At 41.0% G+C, this 23,062-nt stretch overlaps 1 protein-coding gene across 9 annotated transcripts in view; it reads right to left on the reverse strand.

The window, feature by feature from the left end:
- Nucleotides 1–7,553: 7,553 nt before the first annotated feature.
- Nucleotides 7,554–23,062, reverse strand: part of ST8SIA5 (ST8 alpha-N-acetyl-neuraminide alpha-2,8-sialyltransferase 5) — a 67,230-nt gene continuing 51,721 nt past the window's right edge. For 8 of the 9 annotated variants that reach the window (XM_090132269.1, XM_090132265.1, XM_090132267.1 and 5 more), the window contains 5 exons: nt 22,075–22,161; nt 20,061–20,205; nt 18,291–18,403; nt 15,145–15,237; nt 7,554–14,047 (listed from right to left, as the gene is read on the reverse strand). In XM_090132269.1, coding sequence (XP_089988395.1) covers nt 13,579–14,047; nt 15,145–15,237; nt 18,291–18,403; nt 20,061–20,205; nt 22,075–22,161 — 907 coding nt within the window. In that variant the 3' untranslated portion in view covers nt 7,554–13,578. The remainder of the gene's footprint in view (nt 14,048–15,144; nt 15,238–18,290; nt 18,404–20,060; nt 20,206–22,074; nt 22,162–23,062) is intronic. The other variant, XM_031597080.2, reaches the window with a different exon arrangement.

Genomic DNA, 23,062 nt, shown 5'->3' on the forward strand with positions numbered 1-23,062 from the left:
ACCAATGATGCCACTATTTGAAATGCACCTTCTTAGGAGAAGATAAAAAGTAGAGTAATTCAAACGCACGTCGATAAAGGACTTGTGAAAACATAACTCTCCCTGGTCTTTTGACAGAGATGTTTAAGATTCACAAGCATCATTTCCTATGTGAATGAATAAAAAGAAATAAAGCATGAGAGGCTCCTCATCCCTCACTTGAGTTACTGCCAGGATTTCCAGCACAGCTCAAGTCCTCATCGCTGAGGCCACATCTTCAGGGCTCTATTAGCCCCTATTAATTCATTTAGAGCATCCAACAATAAACTTCTTCTTCTTTTTTTTTTTTAATGCAGTAGCTTAGCCTATGCCCCCAGAATCCACGTGGATTTGGGGAAGCTTATTATAAACATAAATTACCAAATCATCATGTAAATTTTTAGAGCTCCATTATTAACTCAAGGCAATTCAGCTCCTTTGAGGGTGAAGCTGTGACAGGGGGATAAACAGGACTCAGCTTCTACCTGCTCCAGTTCGTGTTTATTCCTGCAGATACCCTCCATCCACGTTAATGAGCAGCAATTATTCTCCTCTGTTTTCTCCCACAGAGGACGATGTGGGATGGCTCTGAAGAACTGAGTCCCCCAGCCAAATGCTGCTAGTTCAGGTTTTCTCCTGACTGAAAGATGTCACAGCTTTAAAACTTTTTACCCATGACTTTTAACCACTTTTTTTTTTTTTTTTCTTAATTTCTTGAATATAATTACAGCAAAAAAAAAAAAGTCACGTTATAACTTCTGGATAGAACTCAAATTGTTGTAGGCTCCCTTCTGGAGGGAGGAAGGGAAAAGGGGCCTGATGAATCTACAGCTTGGAGCTTAAATGATCCAAAAATAAAAAAAAAAAATAAAATAAAATAAAAAAAAAAAAAAAAAAGAAGAGAGAGAGAAAAACTCCACCCTATCAGCACACCCACCAGCAGACTGGAGCTTCTCTCTGCACCTCATGGCAGCTGCTCTTGTGATGCTCTTCATTCCCAAGGTGTCCCAGCAGAGGAAGTGTATGAGGTAGCCAGGAGGTGAGGCAGGGCAGCAGCCCTCAGCCCTGTATTTATGTACCAAGGGCAGCCAGCCGACGGCCCTTTCACAGTTAATGAGGGCTTTAAAAAAATATGAAGACAGAAGGGACCTATCAACCTCTGAGAGATGGAGGGAAGATGGAAACTGAGATGAAAAAAAAAAAAAAGAGAGAGAGAGAGAGAGAGGAATAACTAGCTGCATTAATTGCACCTGAACCAGCTTTCCTGCCACCAGAGGGCTCATCCATGATTCTGTTTCTCCCGTTCAGAACAGTTTGATTTTCTTCATATGCTATGGACTGTATTCATCTTATGTATGAGACGGGAAGAAAACTCCTCCTCTAACATCCATACACAGCAGAGTAAGAGCCTCTTCTCAAGGCACAGGTCAGTTTTGCCTGGTGGAATCAGTCCTATGTAACTAAGAACATCCTGACTCCTGGAGTTAAGCAAAGCTCAAGGCATTGCTTAGCTTTTCTTGATAGATTTGCTCGCTTTTCTCCATGGGAGCACAGATTTTTTACCTCTGTCTCACGTGTTTTCTAACTGGAGAGAGCTGTGTGTGATGGCAGCTTCACCTGCACAGGAGCAGAGGTCACTTCACCATTGCTTTGCAACAATAACAGCATTAGGTTAGAGCAGAAGGCTCAGGAAAGTCTGATCGAGATACCCGGGTTTGAAAACGCCATCTGCAGGTCTTCTTCAGGTGACAACTCCCCAGATGCACTGGGAAAGGAACAGATTTTGCTGAAATTAAAATACTGCATAAAGAATTATGGATTTAGTTTCACAAAGACCTGGCCATCACTGCCTGCCAAGTGCAAAACTGAGCAAGCAATATCTCATTCAATGTCCTTGGAAGAGCTACCTTTAGGGCTTAAAATCTGATAGTGCTTCATTCACCATGGATCCAATCATCTTTTGTGTGCCTGTCCTCCTCGGTTTCCCCTTGAAGACCTTTTTTTTTCCTGAAGGAATACCTAAGAAACCAGTAAGACATATCTCTGTGTTATAAATAAAGCAGCAGCATTAATACTTAAAGTACTTAATAACCATCTGTCAGGATATGGCAATAAAGTAAATTAATACTCCAAGTCCTGATTCGGATCTCGCTTTCATTGGTTCTACAGCACTGAAACTATTGGTTTCAGTTGGGTCATTTACAGCCAAATAAGTGAAATTAGTCTGACCTTGCACTGCTCCAGTAAATACATTACAATAACAACAGATCTGGAGTCAGAAGGAGTTTGCCACTGGTTGCAACAGTAGCATAGTGTAAATAATACATGGATATTAGAAAAGCAATTACATCCCAATATCAGAGCCCTTTATCAGGAGCACGGACTGCTCTGCAACTCAAGCTGGTGCTATGGGATGAATAACCCTGCTAAATTACAGTGCTGCGGGTCAACCCGATATTCACTTTGTAGTAACACACAACAGGAGACTGCTCCAAGTTTAAGGTTGGCCTGATAGATATGTACATACATATATATATATCTATATTTAATAGATTTCCTGAAGGACATGGGGTCATCTTTGAAAGAGCCTAAGCTTGGCCTCAGACAGGTCTGGGTGATGTCTCCACTTAGTGATGCACAGGATGGGATGGGAAGGCATCACAAGGCACTCAGAAAAATTGCTCTCAGTCTGACTGCCTTTTTGGGAATTTGAAGACTCGTCTTTTCTCTCTCCTTTTTTTTTCATCTCTAAGCTGAGAACGCAAATGCAATACACAGCTCAGTTTCTTAATGCTGCTCAGCCAATGGAGACCTGTGGCCAAGGAGGCAGCCCAAGTGCTCACCCTCCATTGGGGCTTCACCACCTTCTCAGCAGGCAAGACCTTGACCTCAGCACTGGGCAAAGCTACTTGCTTCTGGACAGAGATCCCATTTGCCACTCAAGAATGATGAAAAGTTACACTCTGAGATGAGCCTCATTCAGTCTTCTGGTGCGATGGTTACTACTGGGCTCAGAAAGAGGCAGTCAGGACTAACATCCAGCTCAACCCATCTTGGTCTACGTGATTTATGGATGGGTCATTTGGAGTCTTCAACAGGATTATGTCCTTCGCAGTCTGTGATCTGCCTGCCTCTCTCTATTGCCCTATCAATGGTATGAAAGCAGAAAACAATAAACACAGTTTACAAAACGCCTCAGTAGTATTAGCAAAATCCAAGCTATAAGGATAAGAGAGCAGTGCCAAACTACTTGAGTGTCATCTGAAGCATCCACTGTGAAAGCATACTCCTCTTTACATGTTAATATTAATAAAAGACATGTTAATATTAATAAAAAAGGATGCTAGGTGCATCTTTATGCTTAAAAAAAAATACTTAACGGTGTATTTTAAAGGGCTTGAGTTCTGTAGCCAAAGCAGAAAATTTATTCATGCACTGTTTCCAGAGCTGAGAAATGCAAAGAAAAAGAAACTTACTGATCTACAGATTGGCACTTAAAATGATGCAGTTTGTAATTATGTCATGTTGCTGAGCTTATTCCATGGCTGTAGTGTGTACTGCAAAATAACTGAGCAATTCACCTGAACGTGGATAATTTCCTGTAGAACATGGAGCTAATGCCATCCTATACTAAGCCATGCTGATAATATAAATAGCACTAACAAAAGGATCATCAAAAATACTTGGACTTCATTAATTTAACAGGTTCTAAAAAAAATATTTAAGCATTGTTGCTGCTTGTTTTGTAACATAGGATTGAAGCAATCAACTATTCTTAGTTATTACTATTCAGATGCTGCCTGCATCTGAGCTGCTCCAGTGGGGAGATATGGCCACATTAGCACAAAGTTCCACTCCAGGCAATTAACTACAGGTTCATGCTACATTTGCTTTTTTTTTTTTTTCCCAGCTATTCATGCCTCTATTTCATTAAAAGAAAATAAAAATTAAATCTCCTGAAAATTAGTAACTTCCTGAAACCACTCCATCAGCTGACCCGGTTCTATCTTTCCTATGAAGGAAGATGATTTGTGCAGCCATCGGTTTTAATTGCTCAGTGAATGCAATTTGTTCCCTTTTCCTGCTGGTTATCAGTGTAAAATTAAAAGTTAAAGGGCTAAAGGAAGAAAATCCTGTTAAGCCGTAGGTTAATTAATCCCCACAGATCAACAAAGTTTGCTCATCGTGAACACCCGTGGCAGAGCTGGGGCTGCATGGGCTGTACAGTGCCTTTCAACCCAACCATTCCGTGATCCTATGATCACATGAACACCCTGGGGGCAATGGTGCTGGCTGCCATGATTTTTTAGGGAAGGCAGTGTGGAATTCTGCTTCTGTCTGTCTGCCCATCTGTCACTTCAGCTCCCATTGCTGAAGATGGTGAATAGCAACCAAGGCTGGCAACAAGGCGGCGCTCCCAGGGATGGGCTCTCCCTGGGAAATTTATGGAAATTCTAGGGAAATAAAGAGCTGCTGTGAATATGGGTCATGCTCTTGTGCCTTCATTATCCTGGAGAGCTAGGATAGGGGAGACATCCTCAACAAGGAGTGTCGTTCTGATCTTCACTATGGCAGAAAACCTCACTTAAGGTCTTCTGTTCATCTGAGCATCTGTACAATCTCTCTGCTGGGTCAGAGTATAATATGGGATAAGTCTGCTGCTGCATGTTAAAAAAGATAAAAATGAGTTAAAACAACAACAACAAAAATACATTCAAGGTGCTATCCACCTCAATTCTCACAAATCCGGTAGAAAATAATTATCCTCAGCTCTGCTGCTCACAAAACTATTTTGGAAGTGCTGGAAGTGTTTTGGGCTTGCAGACATTCACAGTTCCTCCTGCAGCCATGTGTGGACACTTAATTCTACTTGCAGTCTAAATAAAGTGCTGCCAGCAGGTTTATTCTGTATATTAAGAAACCTGTCCTGCCGTAGAGTCAAAGTGTGCTCTCCAAGGACTTTTCCTATTATTCCTTACGTGGGTGAGTGAGGCAAAACAGATTGGATATAATCAAATAAACAAATCCAATCAGTGTGACTGCGTGCCAAAAGACAGTGTAACAGTTCTGAGATTTCAGACGAAACAACTCCAGAGCTTAAAAGACTATTTCCCCTTTGTATTAGCCTTGAAATAAAAAGAGCATTATCAGCTCAGGAGTAACAGTGGGGTCTGGAGATGGTCATTGGACGTCATAGTATCATAAAACCATTTAATCATTAAGGCTGGAGAAGATCTCAAGATCCCCAAGCCCAATACCAACCCACCCCACCGTGCCCACTGACCATGTCCCCATGTGGCACATCTCCATGGTTCAGGAACATCTCCAGGAATGGTGAGCCCACCACCTCCAAGGGCAGCCTGTGCCACTGCATCACCGCTCTCTTGGAGAATAAATTTTTGATGGCCACTTACACAATACTTTGTCTTGGTTGCAGGGATAGCGGCAGCCCTGTGCAACTGAGTGAAAAATAAATGGCTGGCAGTGGTCGATTTTCATTCACATCATCATTCAAAGAACCACCTTCATCAGTTTTCCAAACGTTCTGATACTGAAATCCATCACTGCTGCACAACTGTTGCCGTGAGAAACAAAACTTCCAAGAGATTTATTAAAGGGGTGATTGAGAAGACACTTCTGAAATTAAAACAAAACAAAGCAAAACCACACACGTTTGCAGTACAGACCACTTCATGAAACACCTGCCTGGCAACTCAAGAATTCAATCTAAATCCTTTAGAGCAAAAGAAATGCATAGTCCATATTTATCATCTCGTGTACCACTTGTCCACAGAAACAGACAAGCAGAAAAGCATCAGGGAGACAAATATTTTTGTTTTCTGAGAAATAAACAATGCAAATTATTAGCAAAATTATCGGTTTTCCTCAATGCCTCAATAATTCTCAGGAAAATAACATGCTCAGGAACATGGATATTCCCAAGATCAACTTCCACAGCCCAAAAGGCTGGGATGTCTCTGCTGGATCCACAGTGCTGGAGCTGAAATATTTGCTCAGTATTTTCTACATCAGGGAGTCAATATGGTCCCAAAAGAAACGATTAATTCGGTGTGGAAAAACACCATCAGGGGCTGTTTCATGAAAGTTTTGACAATGACATCCTCATCAGTGGGGCACCTTCTGTACCTGGAATCATGTCCATTGCAGCAGTTCCAGGATTTTGATGCATGATTCCAGAGGAGGTTTAGGTTGGATATTAGGAACAATTTCTTCTCCCAAGAATGGTGCTGCACTGACACAGGTTGCCCAGGGGGTGGTGGAGTCCACATCCCTGGGGGTGTTCAGGAACCATGGAGATGTGGCACTTAGGGACATGGTCAGTGGGCATGGTGGGGTTGGGCTTGGCGATCATGGAGGTCTCCTCCAACCTTTGTGATTCTATGATTCCACGATTTTCCCTCCCTGTGAGAGCTCCTTTGTGGATTTTAATGTTTTATTCCTCCGCCCAGCCCATATGAATGACTTGGAAATGGCCAAAGCCTTAGGGAAGGAGAACAAGTAAGTGAAATCCCAAGTGCCTTCACTTCACCACCCGAGAATAGATCCTCTGGAGCTGGTGGGCAAAACCAAACAAAAGGTTAAATAAAGGCTCATGCAAAGGTTATATTTCAGGAGGCAATGCTGGCAGGAGAAGAAGGGAGATCAGGATCTAGCAAGTCCCACACCATGGAGGCAAGCAGCAGTTCCCAAAAGCCAAAGGACTCATTCATCACCCGAGCACAGAGCTAAACTCTGACACTCAGTACCATGCAGTTATTAACAAGGCCAGAAATAAAAACTGGCAATTGCAGTTGGAGAGAATGCCAGCAGAAGGACCACTTATTATTTTTCCTTCTTTCCTCAGTTCTTTCCCCAAGAACCTGCTGCTGGGCACTGTCAGATGCAGGCTGCGGTGAAGTATCTCCCTAATTCTCTGTGTTCTGCTTATCCCTTTTCAGAAGAAAGGCTGCAAATGCCACTAAGGAGCATGACGGATGCTGCGATCTCAAGGAAATGAACCACTCCTTGATTGCTTGCTTAGCTGAGCAATTTGCAAAATGATAGACAGCAATTACACCACACAGTGTCAATTTGTCTCTTCATTTTTCCCTCTCTACGTTTCCTCTTCTTGATTGAATAATCACTGACAATAATCACAAGCAGCTGTGGGAAGGAAGTGCATCCATCAGCCTTAATGTCAGCAGGAACAAGAACAGATTCCTCTGTATTCACCACAACTCTGCATCTTCTGAGTAATTTACATTTACCTTAGAACAGTGCCAATATTCTATTTCCATTACCCACTCCTATTCCAGTTTATAATCTGAAACAACAGATAGAGGAAAACACACAATTAGAATAAAAAAGGAAAAAAAAAAAAAAAAAAAAGAGGTTGTTCCATCTGTATGAATGATTGTGAAATTATGTTTTAATTCTCCTGATACTGTTTGAAGTGAAAGCAGTGTAAGGCTACAGAAGATCATCCCCAGGAAGAGGGTTTACTCATCACATAAAGGTGAGGACAGAGCAGTCAGGAAGGTGTTAAGCAGGCGAATCCTATGGATTGCAGAGGCTTTTCAATACTTTTCTGTGTACAGCTTGTTACTTCTAGTAATAACTTATCCGTGTCCATGTATATTGCTAAGATACCAAATTACTGAATTACATCTCTTATAGCATTTATATCATACAACCCTGCATACACTTTTGTATGTTGTATATATACATGATGCTGGGTCGTGTAAGTCTGTAGTGCTAATCGCCACTTATGTGAACTGATTTCTCCCAGCTGAGCTTCCATCCCACTCTGTTCAGAGACACAGAACAGCAAAACACGAGCCTGAAGGCACAAAAAGTGGCTCAGACTTTCCCATAAAACTGTTAAAGTGGTTTATTCAGTAGAATCAAATCATCTTTCAAACACAGTGATACAGACAAAAGAAAGTACCCTGATTACTGCTTTAGTTATGGCTTACATCAATTGATAGGCTTCCTATTACAACCATATTACAGCTACAGAAAGAAGCAAGAATCACAGAGTGGCAGACAGAAAAATAAAGAAAGGTGAGTCATTGGGCACAATGGCATTAACATCAGCATGTAATTACCATGGCTCCTCTTGTGTTTGTCCACCCCCACCATCACCACCGTACAGAAATAACAATTATGGAACAAGCTTTATTTTTGCATCAGCCTGAGCTCCCTTAGCATGAAGATGCCATTTTGATCCAGCATTTCTGGGCAATAGTGAGCATCTCTATAAGCTGTAGGGAGCACGGAGTGTCCCGGTCCATTTTAACACATACAGTTTTAGTAGAACATTTCGAGAACCAGCCAACACTTTGATTTTGTTGGCTTATTTTGTTGCCATTTTACATGCTAACACATTTTACAGTGGTTAGTACAGTTAGAAACACGCAGCAACTCACCCAAAGGTCAAACACCGAGAACATTTATGGCTTCTAAAGGGAAAGTCATAGAATCATAGAATCTTTATAATTCAGAAAGACCTCTAAGATCCAACCGTAAGTCAGACATATCGGTAACATATTTACAGCTTTCAATCCTTGAAATGCTGAGGCATATTTATCTTCCTTTAGGCTTCCCACTATGGCCCAGACCCACATTGCTGATGTTTCTCATGCTCAGGCTTTCAGGAACATGAGAGATGCTCAAGTCTGGGAATCAGGCTCCCTCACCCCAACGCATATGCTTGGATTTTTCTTAAGATTCATTACAAAAGCACTTGAGTACAATTGCCTACGATTTGGGATACCATGCAAACAACACAGCAGCCTCACCCACATTAGATGGGACAACAGTAAGACATCAAATTGAAATAGAACATGGGGGCAGGTTGGAGATGAGTGCTATGGGCTTGATTGACAAGCATTGGACCCGTTGTTTTCCTGCTGAAGCCAAAAGCACACTTTGTACTGGCCTCACTGGGAATCCTGCCTCCAACATGTTTGTATTCCTGGAGAATTACATGCTGGCATTTCAAAGAAAGCAGAACAACCCCCCTTCTCTCACAGCATGTGATACGCACACACACAGCAGGGTGCAGGGTCTCACTGTGGTTTGGTTCATTTACACAACCGTGATGAAATGTTTTGCATAGATGAATTGGAAAGGATGGAAAGTGCAGGAATCTGGAAGGGAGAGTGACACTCACGGCACTTCAGCGTCCAGATTAAGTTTGTTCTTTACACAAACCATTAAAAACACAGTGTTGCTACTGCACTGTATCTACAATATATTAAAAACATATTTGAAAACAAGTGAGTAAGAAACAAGGGCTGCTCCTCCTGCCCACAGCCTGCAGGCTGGCTCTGATGTACTCCAAACTTCCCATGAATTTCACTGGATTTTGGAAAAGGCCCTCACCATAGGTCCTGACTCTTTTATTCCTTGGCTCATTCCAGAATTTCTCAGGGACTATAGAGACTGCTGAATTTTGACAGCATTTCCTTCTCAGTGTATGTGTGAAAGCTCCAAAGCTCACTGCATGCTTGGGTACAAACCAGACTGGAGGATCCTTTCCAAACTCTTTTCTCACTGTCCAACCTTCTGCTCTGTAAAATTGCGGCTTTGCTGACCAACCACCAGGGCCCAAGAGATTTAAAAGGATGGATTTTCTCTCATGTCACATCTCTGTGCTTTATCACCAATCAGAGACTGCTCTTTCCTGCCACACCAAAATGCAAAGGCCATCTGCCCACAGAGCTCCATCACCACAAGAATTTCTGCATTCAGCAACATCTCCATTAATTCATCAAACCCCGCAGAAAATAATTCTGTTCTTGGAAAAATCTCTCTCTTCTTAGAGTTATTTGCCTCCATCCAACCACCTGGAGATGTGGTTGCAGTCTCCCAGATTCCCAGATTCCCTTTCTAAGGCTTTTCCTGGTGACCATGGACCTGCTGGAGCCAAAGAAGACACTATGCCATGGCTCCCCATTCACAACACATGATGAGCTGGCTTTGAGCATCTTGTCTCTACCACAGGACATATGCTAAAGCATTATAATAAATCTATCACTATTTAATCCATTCTGTCCATAAATCAAGAGCAAGCAGCTGAAGTATTTTGATTAAGTTTTCTTTTCCACTTGATGACAGCACTGGTGGGCCCATAAGCTCCTCTGTTGACCTGTCAAACAGGAGCAGGCCTAGCCACATTTTTCTGACTGAATTTGCATTGCCAATGTATGAAGATCTCAGGAACGTCTTAAGAGATTCCCATAAATAATATTAGAAGCTGGTGATTAACCCCCAGTATTGTAATTTTCTCTCTCCCTGCCTCAGATTTCATATTCTCAGCAAGACAGCTGGGCTTACCATCTGAGATCAGGATGAGAGCTGACAGCTTTTATTCATGGACCTCTGCATGGCTGAGAGCTCCAGGCACCATCCCCATCCTCAGACCCCACTCCTGCAGGACAGCAGCAGGAATGTGGCTTTCCAGTGCCCAATGCAAAGTAAGGAGGCCAAGAACAATCTGAAAGCTTCCAAATTTCTGACAAAAATGCTGTCACTTTTCAACTATTTTTTGAGCAACACCTGAAAAACAGATCAGAAAGCAAACATGTTGCAGTGTGCACTTCTTCTCAAGGACTTATATATATAGATTTCTTTAAGAATCTTTCTAGCTTGCAAATCACTCCCTAAATCTCATATAATAAAGAATCGTAGAATCACGAGGGTTGGAAAAGATCAAGATCATCTAGTCCAATATCCACCTACTACCAATACCACCAACATTTCCCCACTAGACCAAGTACTTTAGTACCATATCTAAACAGTTTTGTAACACCTTCAGGGACAGTGACTCCATCACCTCCCTGGGCAAACCATTCCAGAACGTGACGACTCTTAAGGAGAGGAAATTTTTCTTAATATCCAAACCTGAACATCCCTTAGCACAACTGGAGGCCATTCTCTCTAGTCCCACCACTGAACATTGCCAGTATATACCTATGTACCCCTCCATACAGACCGCTGGGTTTGTTCCTGCAGTACCTATAGAAATAAAATACCTGTCAGCTGGAATGGGAGTTCTTTCCAGATGAAAGTTGCAGGACTGGGCCTTTGGTGCATATCTGCAAGTACCCTGCACGTGCATTTTAAAATCATTAAAAAAATATAGTAGTTATAGATCTATAATCCATCAAAATCTAAACACAGTAAAACTGCACTTACACAGTGTAGCCTCGGTGAATTTACATTGCTAATTTATATGAAGCAAACAAAGGGAAGAAAATGTCTGTGTCTCTGCAATTAGAGGTTACTGTAATTACAGCTTTACTTATCCTTTTGCCTGACCAAAAAAGTCCAGAAGAAATTTTGCAACCAAACAGGGGGATTTGTTCCATTTCTTTCCAAAACACTGATGCTTCTCAAATGCCTTCCCATCCTTCTGAAGTACCTCTTGCAATAGATCAGACTCCTTTTGTTCACTTCAATCAATATAGTGAAGAAAAACTCTTACCAAAGAGCGTATCCCCAGCAAAGCAGCAGCAGCAAAGCAAACCAAGTCACCACCAGACCCTCACTCAGGCAGAAGTGAGGTCCATAGGTGATGGCTTCATTATGATAAAGCTCAACACACAGCAAGATGCCCAGCCCACGGGTCATGTTGCTCTCTACATAGCACTTCTGTTACAGCACTTCATTATCAAAGCCCTTTGCACATTAATTTACAAAACACAGCCAGGACAAAAATCTTATTTGCTTATTAAATCAAGGTAACCATTTCACCTGTAGGTTCATTCTGGGTGTACTGTGATACAGTTCACCAACACACAGCTCTAGGACCAAAAGCACAAGACAAACACATAAAGCTGAAGCACAGGTCCTTTGCCTACCCCTGGCTGGTATTTACAGGGTGCAGAAGAAATTCAGGCTCCTGCACACCATCCCAGTCACTGCTGTATGGTCAGCAGGGACTTCTGGAATGGCAGAAATGCTGTGCTTCACTTCCTTTACACCATTTCAAAAGTAATGTGTGCAACTTTCAGAGCTGTCAGCACAGCACTAGAGGCTTTGAAATAGCTTTGTGTGCTCACGTATAACAAAATCAAAATCCAATTCTGATTTGAACACAACCCTCAGAGAGGACAAGCACTTCAAATTCCACATCTCTACAACCCGAAAAAGGACAAGACAAAGCACTACACAACAGACCAAATGCTTCACACTAAAAACATACTTGAGAAAACTCTGTTCATCTTAACCATGCCAGCACAGCTGGACAGCAAACCTCACCCTCCTGTGCATGCAATCATACAGTATGAGAGGGCATACGTCTGCACCATTGTTCAGCACTCAAAATAAATTCTGGCAGCATGTGGCATCTGTCCTCCATCAGGATTTTGCCAAGGTAACTGCATTCAAGCTTGGCATGACTAAGTTACAATGGTAACATTTCAAAGAATAAATCAGCCCTTTTATTGTTCTAGTAACATTCTCAACACAAACAAATGCCACATTCAGACATCGTAATTCAAGCCATTAATATCTTCACTGTCTTTTAACTTCATTTCCTGCAAGTATTTATCACAGAAATCTGAAAATATTTAAATCAACCTGTACAATAGTGGATCAACACTTGAATAGTCCTACAAAAGTCTTTATTAAGCCGAGGAGAAATTCCTTTTCCATCTAATGCTGCAATAATTGAATCAAAAACGAACTCAGAAAATCTAACTAGGGTAGCCTTCTCAATAGTTAGTCCATGGAAAGCTTAAAGAAGTGGGAAGGTCTCCAATCTGAAGTTGAGGTGGTCACTGTAGGAGAAAGCACAGACACTGCATATGTATTAGCAAAAAAGGAAAGACTGCAATGGGAAATAAACTGTTAGCAGCAGAGAAGGCCAGGCATGATATGAAGGAAGAAGAAAGAAGCTCTAGAGCAACCATACAACACGATTAGCACAGTGATCTGTACCTGCAAGTGGGAGTTGAACATTCTCTTCTATCCCAGCTGAAAGGTTTCATAAGGTGACCTTGTTTATTCCTATCACACCTATCTGCTATTTTTCACAAATACTTTGTGACGCTACAGAACAATGACTTCAAGTTGTACAGTTGCCTTTAAAACTACAATGCAAAGATTATTTTCAAAAACCCAAATGCCAGAGTAGAGTGCTTTCAGTAAAATCTGACAGTGCCCCGCAGCACTCAACTCAGAAGCCTATGTAAAGTCGTGCAGTCTATGCTGAAACGCTCCATCCCCAATTCTCCTTAAAAGCTTGGTGATCTACTCCATGGTGAAATTACAGTTATATTTATGTGCTCTGTATATCTCTAAATCTATTGGAGATGTGCTTCTCATCCAATCTGCTTCCCAGGGCAGTGCACATCCCAGGACAGAGGAGTTTTGCTTCACCCACACTGCTATGGACCCGACTCTGCTAGCAGGAAGGATGCTGGTCACATAGATCCTATGGGATGCAATGCCTCAAGGAAATTTATATCAAACAACTATTGCATAATCTCAAGGTGTACACAGGCATTGAGTTCCTGATGCAGTTTTGCACCAGAGGAAGAAGTGCCCTTGTCAACAGCAGCCGCAGGTTCCCGTGTGAACCCGCAGGATCCCCTTGCTGTGCATGTGCAGAAAGTTGAAGATTTCCGAGGGCATCGCATGAAAACCAGGGCGAGGCTTCACGTTGTCATAGTAGTGGTGAGTTATAAAAATCCCTGAGGGGTTCATGGGGAAGGCCCAGAAGCCAAAGAGGTGGACCTCTTCGCAGAGCTCCAGGGCAGCAGTCACCAGGATGAGTCCCGTGCTGATCCGCTTGGCCCGCACCCCTTGGCCTAGCCAGTAGCGCGAGACGTTGATGAGATACTGGGGATGAAAGTAGTACACAGCTTGCTGAGACTCAAAGTCATCCAGGACATACTTGACCCTGATGGAGACGTCCGTGTTGCGCGTGTTATAGAAGGCCGGCAGCAGCACAGAGGCATTCTCATAAACCTGGAGCACGTCATAGAAAGGCTTCCTCCACTTCTCCAGCTTATGAAACCTAAAGGGAAAAGGATGCAAGTGATATTCAGATCAGTACAGATCAGTTTGGACACATCAGGCTTTTATGACAGAAATTCTGACGCAGAGGTAACTGAGATATGATTCAATTAATGAGGAGAATATGTTTAGAACTGTAGCCAAATCGTATGGAATGGAATTGTATAGCCAAATCAGTATGGAATGGAGGGCAAAGACATGGGGGATATTAAAAAAACACACTCTCCCCTCTTTTCACAATGCATTTTGACAATGCTGTCATTGAACAATGCATGGACTTTGCTAAAGTCTCACGTCTCCTTTTGTGAGTAATTTTTTCAGCTGTGTAACTCAATATGAAGAACAGGATATTACAGAAAAATGGCAAATACCAAAACAGAGCAAAAACATTTCCAGAATGCCTAACTGTAATATTTGAAAGAAAACCCCAAGGCAAGAGCATGGTTTTATGTTGCTCAATAAATGAAACACATGAGCAAGGAAGGACAACAGAAACCAGTCCCATGGTCCCAAATGTGTCAACAAGGTGATACTAAACTATTAACAAATGAAGAACTGAAATCACTTGGTCAATCCTCGTATTTAAATAGTTTTGTGGGTTTTTTTTTGTTTGCTTTTTTTTTTTTAAATATGGTGATGTGTATTACTTTACTTAAGCACTCAGGGTGGAATCCAGTCATTACCAACCTAATGAGACCAAGACACCCACCTGGGGCTTGCAGCACAATGTGGGATGGCTCTACTGTTATGTTCAGCCTTCAGCTTCCCACTTCCTACTATCAGTGTACAGGTTTAAACGTTCAGCACATTTCTTTAAGTTATTACTGTTTCCATGTACTGAATCATTTAAATTCAGAATGAAACTGAGGTTTCCAAGAACTGTGGAGATGTATCACCAGGGACACGATGAGAATGGGTTGATGGTTGGACTCGATGCTTCAGAGGCCTTTTTGAAACTTAATGATCCTGTGATTCAGTAAGTTTCATAGTCTCAGTTCCAAGTAATATGGGGACAAAAATTCCCTTTAATAGTTGGAATTTAGTGAAAGATAGATTTGAAAACCTATAGGAGATGGAAACATGAAGAGCAGAGATGACCTTTCAGTAATGATGCTAGGATTGACGGTCACGACGTCTGTCTTCACCCCAACATCCGTTAAGTACTTCTCAGATATGGGAGGCAAATTGCATCTGTGAGGGAAATAAATCAGTAAGAAAGTTTAAAAAAAAATTCCTTGTACCATTTCAACACTAGAAAGCAGAATTTATTCAGGTTCTTCCTCTAGTCTGTTGCAGCTGTCCCCTTTTCACAGAGGTAGCCAATGTTCATCCATTTTCATATCTAACAGCAATTTGGCTATTTACTTTGGCGATTAAGGAGCAAAGCACCGAGGACAATCACCCTCTACAACCACAGATTTCCTCAGTAACAGCTGTGTTGTATTCCATACTTAATATACAAACTATATCTTTAATGTTGTGATTTATTTTATACTCTACAGAACTTGGGAGAAATGTTCCACAGGAAAGACATCAGGCCAGTTTCTAATTAATCCAAACCAACCTACTTCCCTCCCTTTTCCCTTTCAGGTAGCTCCCAGCACTGTGTAAGAGCAGCAATTCTGACTGTACAGATTTGACAAAGGATGTAAAAGCTATCAGGAGCAAACATGGAGATGTGGCATGTGGGGACATGGTTAGTGGGCATGGTAGGGATGGGCCGCAATTGGACTTGGTGATCTTGGAAGTCTTTTCCAACCTTAATGATTCTGTGATTATAAGGTCTGAAGACCTTCACCTTGTCTAGCCTCCACACGTTCTGGCCTTGACCCAGATTTGTCATCTTGCAAAATTCAGAGCATCCCTCAAGAGATGCTGAAGTTATACAATCACACTCACACAAGCTCCACTTCCACTGGAAACTCCACTTAAAAAACAAAACAAACAGCATCATGCTCTATCAGAGATAACACAGTCATTCTTTCAGCTGTCTTACACTCATTTACACTCAATACGTCTGACAGTCAGGGCTGAATAGCAGAAAACCATAAAAGAATTCAGCAGAAGCAATGTTAAGAATTTCACAACATTACAGTGCAGTTGCCAGCTCTAAAAAACATATTTTCTTCTTCACTTGCGAGCAGAGAAATGGACAAAAACCCTTCAAAGTCCTTCTCATATTCAGGAAACTCACATCTACTTCCCGGAGAGTCCTCCTTTATCAGGTCAGGCAGCTTTTTACACCACCTTCTCATGGGAGATGTTATTTCCAGCAGTTTTTTCTACGAGGACATACAACATCCTCCTGGAGCCCTCCTGGAGCCCTCCATCCAGTACTGCATTCATTAGATTATATTTGAAAAACATTTTAAACATTCAGCTCCAATATTTTTAAACAGTCAATTCAAAGCAGGATTAAGAAAGTTCAATTTTTTGACAGTGATAGTTCCTTATAAAAGCTACACAGTGGTTGGATTTGGGGATGTTGGAGGTCCTTTTCAAGCTTGATGATTCTCTGATATTATGTTTTGTAAAACTTCATCTTGCCCAACCCACCTTACAAAATTCAGAGCATTCCTCAGCACATGCTGAAATTACTGAAACACACTCACCCTAGCTTCACTTCCATTGGAAACTCAAAAAATAAATTCTACAACTCCAAAAGCACCCCTGCAAAGAGAACAGTCACATCCCAGCATGCACTCAGAGTCACTCCACTTGTTATCATAGATCTCTGCTCTTGCCAGTAGATGGAGACAGACCATAACAACTGGTGAATGCAACTGCTGTGTGTGCGTTTTGTGCATTCCCTTGCACTGTAGCTCACTGCTGTCAAAATCTGTTCTATAGAAAAATATTGGTTGCATCCCACTGACCACAAGGTCCTTGACAATACAATGACTTTCCCCGGTGTCTTGGAGGTTCTGTGAAATGCTGGCAGTGTTCCATAGGCAGTTTTTGACATTTTGTTAGTGACAAAGATGGTGATTCCTAACAGTCTTGTAAACTGGTGCCAGACTGATCTGTTCACATTTCTCTTTAAACATAATTTTATTTTAAAATCGATGTCAGCAGACCGTAATCTCCTTAACATGGCTTTATGTGTAATTCTGGTCACAGATATTTTGAAGATGGCAAACCAGTTGGGGTTTTTTTGCATAAGTAGCAATGTACTTATTCATATGTCATTTCTACTCAAGTCTCTAACAAGTTCCAAACACCAAAAGCAATCCAATTTCAATTCCTACGTTGTGTACTGCTGTTCTTTTTATGTGGGTGTGATCCAGGAAAGAGTCACAGTGGTAAGAAGGGACCTCCATTGAAAGTTCTTATGCATAAGGGATGACATTTGCTGCCCCCATTTCCACTTCCATCAATAGTTTGTCACCTTTAGGCATAACATGTACCTTCATATCAATCATACAGCGATACAACACAGAAGAAAGGAACCTGCTATACTTATTCAATGTATGCACTGTACAGTAGCCCTTTAAATTGAAGGAAATTATGTGAAACCTGGATTATTTCACAGGTTAAAATTAGGACAACAGATTAATGTAGAGACATAAGGGTCTGAGAATAATGGATAGTGAATGTAGGACCTCTACATCGTCGTTTTTCATTTGATGTCAAGTTTAGAATGCAGTGACTTGCATTTAAATTAATTTTTGATGGTATGAAACTGGAGAAATTCACTGATTTAAAAACACTTATTTTAAGCTTAGAAAAATATACCTGAAGTCAGAAAATGGGCCAAGAGAAGTCAAATGATATTCTTTTCTATAAAGCAGGTCATGGGTCTGTGAACTAGCTGTCATGTGCCATGACCCAGACAGAGAGCTTAGCAGGGTGCAGAGAGGGATTAGACGTGCTTAAGAATAATAAAAGTAACCCTCCTTCATATTAAGGATGATGAAAATACACAAGACATTATGCCTGGGCAAATGTCCGTGCAAGGATAAATCTACAGCTTGGGTAACGGAGCAAGAGAAACAAGGACATCAAATGCTACCAGTAAGTCAGTTAGTGTCCACATGGAGTTAGAAAGAAATAACACCTTGAATCTTAAGTTTAAAACAAATATTATACAGGGAAGTTTATCTTTGAATATCACTGTGTTGTGCAAGAAGCAGACTTGACTTGGTCCTGTAAACCCAGAGTTTCCACTTGAGGGGGAATAGCTCTGCAGTGCTTCATATGCTTGTAAAACAGAAAACAAATGAACAAACACACAAAGTCTGTACCGAAATACGAAGTCTGCACTGTCAATCTCTCGGCCACATCTGCTGTTCTTCAGGATCCCCCCATTCCCAACCACTGCACACTTCTTGAACTGGGAGCGGTGGTATGGCATATCCTGCAACATCAAAGAATGTACGTTAATCATCTCCCGAAACACAGAGAAAGAAGACTTTTTCTATTATTCCTCTTTTTTTTTCCTTTTTTTCTTTTGTTCCTCTTTTTTTTGGGGGGGGGAGGGGCAGAATGGGGTTCAGCTGCATCTTGATGCAAATGCACTCATAGTAGGAAACTGACAATATTCCCATGGTGCACATAAACAGATGGAAACATTATCTGTGCAATTAGAAGTGCTGTGAGAAATTAACTCAGAATGAAATACTCAGAACTCTCTTTGCTCAGTCTTAATAACGGAAGAAGTCATTTTAGAAACTCACTTTCCCTTCTGATTTACACACAGGGGCACGAACCATAAACCTACAGCATGCAAGATGCTGATGTCCTTTGGAGAAGTCTGCAGATCCCAGAGCAGATGGTGAAGCCCAGGAGGTCCCTCTAAACCAGCATGTTACAGCTACTTATCAAAACCGAGCCTAAATGTTAGTGCTTGCTACCACTAACTCTACCAATAGCATTAATTAATAATAATTAGCTTTTGTACCACTGCTGCTGCAGAAGACAGAATGAGTGACAACCCCATCTCAGAAGGCAGAACAGGACCATTAGGGTACTACACCCAACAAATATGTACAGATGTGTGTATGTAAGCACAAGAGTGCTCTTTTTTGTACATACATATTTTATCAGTAATTTCATGCTGCAACTGCAGAGAGATGTGATAATGGCATAACATTTCTAGGTAATTATCTCCAGGATTTTTCCATACCATTCACTGCACTACCTTAGGCAGTATTCAGAACGCCAACACACTAGAAGTGGTTAGACCTTCAAGGTCAACATTAGTCACAGAATCCTATGTACTTAAATTCAGTATTTTCCTCCCTTTCTGAAAGGGACAAATTGCAGTTATCCCTTCCAAATATTCCATGTTAAATTCGGGATCAATCAGTAGTCACATAAGATGACTTCTGTACATCAGTACAAAGTGCAGTGGGATTGCCCACCAGTTACATTTGCACTTTGGCCCTCAGGTCATGGGTTATTTGTTAGAAAGGTTTTGAATAATCTTTTTGATGAATATGTTTAAAAATATTGCAACCTACTGACAGATAAGCTACAACAGGGATGAAGAGAAAAAATAGTAATTGTGAATCTGAGTTATAAAATAAACAAGCCCATTAAAAAGCAGACTGACCACAAATGCTGGATTTGTTACATGTGAATACTGTACTTCAAAAGTAAGTTGGGTTTATGTTCTGAAGGAAAACGCTTATACATTGCATGCTAGCCCAAATGAAAGCAGGATAATCAATTGAAATTTTGTATCATCAATAAACATACTCAAAGTATTCAAAAGTATAAGCAATGATGTCTGGACAAATGCTAAGCAGCTACGTGCTTAGACTGGATATAAGGAAGAAGTTTTGTTTATAAGGGTGATGATTCAATGGAACTGACTGCTCCTGGAGATGCTGGACAGGCCTTTGAGCACCTGATAGAGCTGTGGGTGTTCCTGTTCACTGCACAGAGTTGGATCTGATGGTCCTTAAGGGCTCCTGCCAACTCAAACGATTCTATGATTCTAAGTGTGTCCTCAGCATATTATGTAATTAAGCAAGCAGAGTGAACTTAGTTTCGTAGATGGACAGAGGCACCTTTGGAAACATTTTGAAGATTTCTTGGTTGATGTGGAAAATCCCACTGGTATCCACTTCGTACTTCAGCTTAGTTCCCAAGGGAGTATTTTTCTGAGTGGTGAACAAGAAGGCAGGGGCATTGCAACACCTCGACAGTGAAGATCTGGAACAAGAAAAAGAAAGAAATGAGATCTAGGAGGTGATAGTGTGTTTTAGGATTTGCAGTTACTATTATTGCTAACAAGGCACTTTTGAGGAAAAAAACACCTCTTTTTAACAATATGGGGGATAAAATGGTGGTTTTTTCCTTTAGAAAATTCAAAGGTGCTCTACATCCCCAAGCTGAGCTTATGCCACCTATATCCCATGGAAAACATCCTCATTAATTAGCCCCTTTCTGTGTCAGAGGGCTAACATCTGTTGCAAATTATTTACTCATCACTGAACAACAAATACAGGGGTTAAAGTCTTCATCTGGACATGAATCTCAGATAAATGTCCAACATGTTCTTTGTCACTGGTACAAAAGAGCAGATATTCCGAAGTAAACAAAAACAGCTTTGAAATCTCAAAAATGGGATTCATGTCATGGGAGAAAACCCAAGTTTAATACGAAATGTACATAGGAAAAGTAGTTTTCCAAATAAAAGTCCATTCCTTGATGCTCTTCTCTTTTTCCTGGTGGAACTGAAAGCCTTGACTTAATCTCACTCCAGAGCCAGTTTGTTTCAGTCAATGAATCTTGTCCTTGTAATGAAAAATACATGTTGTGGTCAACACGTAAATGTGAACTCAAGGCCAAATGGCCACATTAGGTACCTTGCTTCCAGGGTATGTGACCTCATTAGGAGCTGAAAGACAAAGTCATTCTGCTCTGTGGGTTTTATTATAAGAATTGGAAAAGAAATACAGAATAATGCAAACATTTCAGTGATGTTCAGTTATCGTTATACACTTGGCTGAAGCAGAATGACATCATATGACAATCAGAACAAGGCAGCAACTGAGACTGTATGAATCAATGAGTAATTCCAAATAATGAAATCATTAACTAATTAAATGCAGGTAGTCATATTAAATTGTGATACTGAGATATGAAAATGCTCTTCATTAGTTCTGCATTTCTTAACGTAAATGTCTGACAGCTGATTGAGAATGACCATCCAGAAATTGCTGTCTTCAGTCTAGATTTTCATGCTTTCTCCTTCTGAACTGCTAAGTATCTCCAAGGAATTTGTAAGATAAAAGGCTCTAATTGTGCCTAGCTCTTTTCTTGGTCATAATGGGTTTCGATAACTGCCTATCAGATATTTTATAGAAAAAAATATACATTAAAAACATATGTGTGGATCTCACATCAGAAAAAAATGCTAAAAGTCTGTGACTAAAAATTAGTTACTTTAAAAGATGTTAGTGACCAACTCAGCACATGTATTCTCACATTCTCTCACTAATTCATATCGTTTTTTTTCTGTAATCATGAAAGAAAATTTGGGAGAAATTTGCTATTCTAAATAGCAGCTTTGAACCACACCAGTGACAGAATTCTAGTCTATATTCTGCTTTAAAATCATAGAATCATAGAATGGCTGTGGTTAAAAGCGACTCCAAGATCATCAAGTTCCAACCCCCTGCCACAGGCAGGGCTAACAGTCTCCAGACCAGGTTGCCCAGGGCCCCATCCAACCTGGCGTTGAACACCTCCAGTGATGGGGCATCCACAGCCTCTCTGGGCAGCTGTTCCAGAACCTCACCACTCTCACTGTGAAGAACTTCCATCTGACATCTAATCTAAACCCTCTCCCCTTGAACTAAATAATGTGTTTTCTCTAGATGCACTCAAACATGGTCCTTGAATGTATGAATACACAACATTCAAGTATTTTGGGGCTTAATTCTGCTATTGCCTTCACGAGATCAGTTTCACAAACTGTGTCTTGAAATGCAATCCATATATCTGGCATCTCCATAGGAAGCTAAACTCAGACTAATGTAAATCTTGCACAGCCCCATCACTGTGGAGCATTCTTACTTGAATATGTTGGCTTCTGTGACATTCATCTCCCATTTGCACATCTGTAGGCTCTTCCACCTGTCAAATAATTCAGTTTGTTTCACCCTAAAAGATAAAAAGAAAGAAAAACAGAATTCACTTTATGACATGGGATTCACTTCCTTCAATAGGGCAAACAAGTCAGTCTATTCAGTGCAAAACTTATCTTTTAAATTATTTTTTCCTCCTTAGATATAGCAACACTAAGCCTTGTATATACAGGTATTGGTAGAGCACATCAGAGGTCTGACAATTCTTCAAGGCTCATAGGCCTTAATGAGTTCTCTTCAGGTTTGAGGGCTTTGAATGTTCTAATAAAGCAAAGGCTTTTAAGATAATTATATATTTAAAGTGAGTAGCACTTAAGATTTCCCAGGCTGTGGAAGCTACAGGAAGGAACTAGGTCATATTGTACTTTCTGTAGCCCCCCAGAGCATATTAACTTGGAAATCTTCCATTACTGTATGGGCTGACTTAGGAAGCACAGCAGAAAGAAACACATCAGAAGAACTGAGCATAACGAAAGAGGTCAGTGTCAAATGGCTGTCACAGAGTAAGGCTAACTTGATCCCACTGAGCAGAAGTCTGCTATCTTTTGTGTACCATTGGAAAAGATGAAAAGTCTCTGTGCCATCTGATAAGTATGCAGAAAAGCGATTCAAAACTCACCATCTTCAGCAGAACATTGGCAGAAGTATCACATTCTCACCCCTTCCATTTATTTTTAAGCACTGCATGTCAGCAGGCAGTGCAAAGTTGCTACCCTTGTATCCTTCATCCAGTACCAAATGCAGAAGACAAGGACATAACCTACATTTTTTTGAGCACGAAGTCAGTGAGAGAGACATGCTCAAAATTCATACAGACCTGGAGCAGGAATCCAGTTCTGCAGCCTTGACTGCTTAAAGCTCTGCATTCGTACAGCTGCACTTTCAGCTGAGACTATCAGTTCACAGAATTAATAAAC

The sequence above is a fragment of the Phasianus colchicus genome, chromosome Z (assembly GCF_987193195.1).
Source record: "Phasianus colchicus chromosome Z, bPhaCol1.hap1.1, whole genome shotgun sequence".
Classification (NCBI taxonomy): Eukaryota; Metazoa; Chordata; class Aves; order Galliformes; family Phasianidae; genus Phasianus; species Phasianus colchicus.